The sequence below is a fragment of the Manis pentadactyla genome, chromosome 17 (assembly GCF_030020395.1).
Source record: "Manis pentadactyla isolate mManPen7 chromosome 17, mManPen7.hap1, whole genome shotgun sequence".
NCBI lineage: Eukaryota > Metazoa > Chordata > Mammalia > Pholidota > Manidae > Manis > Manis pentadactyla.
In genome coordinates, this window is record NC_080035.1 from 11,243,251 (window position 1) to 11,249,250 (window position 6,000).

A 6,000-nucleotide genomic window follows, 5' to 3' on the forward strand; every position below is an offset into this window, starting at 1 on the left:
AGCTCTTTATATAGTGACTCAGTCAATAATAGCTTATTGTCTATGGGTGTGGAAGCAGTAGCCTAGCAGCAGGCTAATTATGTGATCAAGAAGTTTAGGGTCAGATGTGGCCATAGGAACTTCCATTTTCCCTACACTATCACACCTTAGTTCTCCACAGAGATAATTCTTTAAAGAGACCCAACAGAGGAAGGGGGGGGAAAACCACTTCTTATTCCTGCATAAGCTTTGCAGCCAAACAGACCTAAATTAGGATCACTGTTCCATGCTTAGGCAAGATTATTAACCTCCATAAGCCTCAATTTTATCATCTGAAAAATACAGATAATTAGTACCTACTTCATAGGTTTGCTTTGTAAAATACTTGGTTGTAGATAAAATGAGAATTCCTGTGGCCAGGATTCTCACCTGGCCGTAGTTGACTAGCTCACTGCACACCTGTGGGCAATACATGGCTGCTGACTCTATAAAAAGAGCTCCACCCAGTGCTCTGGGCATGACATGGTGGCAGGGCTGCAAGGCTGCAGGAGACCAGAGCAGAGGCTGGAGTGGTGGCATGGCTTTAGACAGAGGCCCAGAGGATGGCTGTGCGGGACAATGTACAGAGAGGCCTGGAGGACGGCTGTGCGGGACGGCTGTGTGGACAGAGGGGTCCAGAGGCAGAGACCAGGTTGCTGCATGCAGACTTGCTCTGAGTGAACGGGATTTTAGTGACTGACCTGCCAAACTGGAAATAAAGTTGGATATAACCCTTTCACCCCAAGAATGTTTTGCTGTCATTTTCTTTGGTCACACTGAATCCATAGTGAACTTGCCCAGGGCTGAAACCCATTGGCAAGACATTGGTACATAAGAAACAAAAGTTCCTTTTTCTTCTGTGTCAGGAAAATTGAAGTTCCTATGGCCAGGATCCTCATCTGAACCTAAACTACTTTTACCCCAAGAACGTTCCATTGTCATTTTTCGTTCTCACTGGATCCACAGAGAACTCGTCCGGGGCTGAAATCTATGGGCAGTACATCCTGCAAGGCTTTGAGGTATCATCCATTCCAGTTTCACCTCTCCTGGTACATAGCTTTCTCTCTGACCACCAATGTCCAACTGCTTAGCTGTCTGTGAAAAGATAGAAGCTGAGCTTGGCGGTACCTAAGTTGTTGAATAAAGGACATAATATTCACAGGAGATGATGTCCACCCCTCCTGTCCTGATCCTCTCCTCCAACAAAAGAACCATTACTCAAGAGGGAAGTTAACTGGGCTAGAAACACATATTTTTGCTGGCTAGAAATCTATTAGTTAGACCTACTGCAGCTCCTGTCAATACTTCCAACCTGTCCATTCCTCAAAAACAGAACATTACTTGTAATTCAAGCCCCAGTCTGATAGTCATTACTTACAAAAACCCCACCACCCCTAAAAGCCATGCCAACTTTATCTTCTCCTCTTCCCCATCTTGTTTGTACCTTATCCTCCAACCAACCATAAACAGATTTTTCCAGAATTCTAAATATTGGAAACTGAACAAGACCACACTTAAGTATTTTTAAGCATCATCCAATTTTTAAATCAGGATTTGGTGTAGTAGTGGTGTGATCAGTTGGTAATCTAACAGTGGCACGGACTAATAGGAACAGGGTAATGCAAACCACAAGAGTCTAGCTCTCTGACAAGGTAAAAATTCTGACACTTATGTTTTAGCAGGTGAAATCTAATGTAAAGTAAATCCAATCATGTCTACTACCTATCAAAACTTGTTTTGATCATCACTTTCTTGTAGATTTAAGGCATTCAAAACTCCAGAAGTAGCATTTCATTAGGTCAGAACAGTACAGGTACTGGATATTCTGGTTCACAAAATTCTCCTGTATTTACTTTTCCTAAACATACTCTTGTTCTTCCCAGCCCTGCTGGGGAGTTTTTCTAACTAATCGATCACATAGGCTCTTGATATCAACTTCCCCATGAAGACTTCCCTTTTTAAACCAGACAACTTTTTTTCTGGCTCAAAACTCTCAGAGATCTTTTTTATGTATAGCTCTTACTGTATTTACCATGTTCTATAACCGTCTTGTGATGAAGTTAATAAAATATGTACAAGATGGTCCATAAACTTGGAGATACTCTAGGGAAAAACATGTATTTTGCAACAAATGATCCTCAAAGATCAGAACTCAAGGTATTATTTATAAAGAGAAATATTAATGTTTAGAGAAAAGATTTGAAATCAGTATGTTTTATTGATAAATTCTGATTGGATAAGAAAGAAGACATGCTTTTTCCTAGCAATACATTACATTTCAATATCACATAAAGCTGAAAGTGAAACTGACCATTCCAATTTGATGCACTCATATAATTTATTCCTACAATTCATAAATGAAAATCCAAGTATGCTCAAAATATGGGCATGGAAATCACACTGGATACCAAACCCAGTGCAAATGAAACAAGTTCAAACTATCATGCAGGTGTGTAAATCAAACCCCATTGCCTGCTGGAAGTCCTCCAACGAGAGCAGAAACAAAAGTTACCAAAGGGGGAACATGAGTGGATTTTAGAACAGAAAGTATTTGCTAACAGTTCTAGTCCTCTATCAGAGATAAGGTTGAGGACAAGAACTGTCAAGTCCTTCCACATCCTGGAAAGAAGTATTTGCAAGCTGTGTTTTTCTTTGATACTTAAGATTAGAAAAAGATACACTGTAATACCAACTTAAAAGGAGGAAAGGATATTGCAAACAATAAATCAAAACATTACAACTACCTCTATAAAATCAGAACAAATCATTGGCTTGAGTTCTTTTTAAAGAGATAAAATGTATTCAAATGCCATATATGAAAGAATACTACAGTTTTTAAACTTCTTTTAGATTAATTACATTCTTTCTCTCATTTAGTCAGTCACCAAATCCTGACAAATTTTACTGAAGAAGTTTCCCTAACTTGTCAGACTTCATTATCACATACCTAGATCCTGTGATAATTTCTAATTTTCACACTGGTTATCTTGTCCTCAAGTTTATTTTTATTCTGAAAGAATCATTTGCATCTCTGCCTTACTCAAAATCCTCTGAAGAACAGGTTCCTCACTTCCTATAGACCAGAGTTAAGACATCTTTATTTCACAAAATAAGTATATAGTCCCAACTTTTTTTAACACAAACCCTCTGCTCTAGGCCTAACAATTTCTTGTTTTCCAGGGCACACCGTCTTAATACACATTTTCAGACTGACCTGTATTTCTGTTCTACTCTCCATGCTATAATATGCCATGCTTCCACCCACCCACTCAAATCCTGTAAGACAAACACTTATTGAACACTTACTGTGCTCCAAGCACAAAGGCATCTGATCAAGTTCCATCATTTTTTCAAGCTTTCTTTCCGTCTGCAAGGGACATCTCCTTCTTAATGATTCTCTTCCATTTTACCATACAGTAGGAGAAATGCTCATATATTCCAGCCTTTTAAGTCATACTGACATAGCTTTGATTAAGTCAAATGAGTGCCAGAGACTAAGGCCAGAGTTGAAGAATAAGAAATCATTCATTCATAACCTATGTGTTGAGCAATTACCATGTGCCAAACACAATTCTGGGTGTGACAGGCAAGGATACTCATGTAATGTGATTGCACATGGGCTGGGAGAGAAGGGTAACCAACACCCAACAAATGAACATACAGAATCAATTAAAACTGCTACAAGTGCTTTGACGAATAAAACACAGGTTTGACATACTAGCGAATGATGATTAGGGAGCTAGTTTAAAGAAGTTAACAGGATGGGCCTCTCAGATAGAATTAATCAGAACTCAGCAATAAGTTTGTTTTAAAAAACTAAAAAACCAGGGGTCCCTCTACATTTTATTTGAGGTTCAAAGACCGTCATAATCACATCTTGAACAAACATATGGTTTATGAAACTCCCCTAAAAGACACTACCCGATCTGAAAAAGTAAAGCACAGATAGTGCTACGGGCTAATCTAATCAAGACTGCTGTCTTTACAAAAAACGTTTACTGACGGTTAGTTTCGCGAGCCAGTCAAGCTATAAAAGAACACTCCGGTCCAGAGGCCTCTCCTTCTGTGAGTTCAGAACTCTCTCGGCTCTCCTGAGAACTCCTGGGCCACCAAACTAAAAGAATATTTTAAGGGCAGGCAGGGATTCGTTCTACTTTCTGGCCGAGAAAATTGTACGGGAAACAGACACTCAACTTCCTTACACAGACTCACGACTAAAATCAGATTCACCAAGAAAAGATGCAGAAATTCTTCAGTCTGAGGTAAAATGCACCAATCAAATCGGAGGAGAGCAAGACAAGGACCCCACAACAACCAGATTATAGGGAAAGGAGACACATTCCAAACAGGTTCGGACTCCTAAACTGGCTGAAAGACACTGTACATCCCTAAATTAACTTCCTCGCCTGCCAATGAGCACGAGTCCTGCCTCTCAAGATCTGTAAAGTTCTAATGAGAGAGCCGTAAAAAACTTCTAAAAGGCGCACGGGGTGGGACGGTCTCAAGTTACTTAACTACTTTTACTAAGACGAGTGCAAGCGGGAGCCGCGCAAACATTACCTTGACCAGCCACACTCCGGTGTTCTGTTTGGCGCCAGTCAGGTCGAGTTCCCCGCGCTCTGCCATGGGTCTGTCGCCGGCGAAGACGTGAGGGCGAGAGCACCGGACCCAGGAGCTGGGAGGCTGCGAAGCGAGGGACCGGACGGAGCACAGGGCAGGCAGTAACCAAAGGAAGACAGCGAAGAGGCGGCGTCCACCTGCAGGGAGGCTAGGAAACCGGGAAAGAGCAACGCGCCGCTGGGAGCTGGGAACTGAGCCTGCGCGCCGCTACCGTCCGTACGGCGCCCCGTTGCAGACAAACTTCTTCCTGGTTCCTCAGCTTCTTGAGTGGGCGTGGCTACTGCTGCAGGCTGTGTGTGATTAAAACAGGGTGGAATGGCGAAAATGTCAGCGGTACATTTAAAGACCAGATCAGCAGAACTAAAGAAAGTGTCAAAACACAAAAATAGGGTTCAAACAGAGAAAGCCTGTCCGTATACGCCCAAATCTGGCCAAAGAGAGAGAGACAGCATTTTGAAGGACAGGGTCAGAAATAAATAGTGAGTTATAAGCACAAGTGGAGAGAAGGATCAGACCAAGCAGCCCTGGGCATACTGAAAACATAATGTTTCTGGGGGGAAAACAAGAGCCCCAATTGGGAAGCTATTCTGAGCTCCTCCGATTAAAGAAGGCAGACCACACCCCTCTCACACTCCAAAACCAGGAGTCCATATAATTAGGTCAGTGGTAAAAGACCTCTAAGAGATGAACCTGATTATTAAACTTCCCTGCTTGTACACTTTCCTCTCTCACTTCCTGACTTTAGAATGAAATTCAATCCTTTCTACACAAGACCTCTCAGTTGGAAAACGGACACTCTAGCTACCACACAGCCAACCACAGACCTCTCAGAACAGGTCAGTATCGTCAATTACTTCAGAGCCTCTGCCTACTGGATTCCTTTTATTCAGATGCCCTCTTCTTCCCTTATCCTCATTCTCACCCCTGACCTCTGATTGGCAAACTCCTACGTAAGTTTCAATACTAATGGAAATGTCACTTCCTATGGGACCTTTTATCAACTCCGCCAGAGGAAGGGCGTTTTTCTTAACATCACAGTGTGGGATATTCAGCATGATGCACTATAATATACATGTCCGCATGCTGCCTTTACTTTCTAAACTACTGATGCCGGGATTCTTGTTCATGGAGTTGAAGAATGAACTTTGCAAACACTCAAAGTAGTAGAGCAAGGGAGAGGCTTTTATTTAGAGATAAAGTGAGAAGACAGAGCTCCTCGCTCATGCCAGGAAGGAACAAGAGAGTCCCTGGTTGTGCACTGTCTAGGGATTTTATAACGTGATGAAGTGCTGGGGGTGTGGACCTGTTAAGGTCTTAGAATGTTTTTCCTTGAGGAGACATTAAGTCTCTTTTCTCACCAGT

At 42.0% G+C, this 6,000-nt stretch overlaps 1 protein-coding gene across 1 annotated transcript in view; it reads right to left on the reverse strand.

Moving 5' to 3' along the window:
* The window catches only part of GTF2F2 (general transcription factor IIF subunit 2), a 191,701-nt gene extending 186,861 nt beyond the window's left edge, over positions 1-4,840 (reverse strand). The window contains exon 1 of the mRNA XM_036889714.2: positions 4,579-4,840. Within this exon, the coding sequence (XP_036745609.1) occupies positions 4,579-4,644 (66 nt within the window). The 5' untranslated portion in view covers positions 4,645-4,840. The remainder of the gene's footprint in view (positions 1-4,578) is intronic.
* Between the last annotated feature and the right edge of the window lie 1,160 nt (positions 4,841-6,000).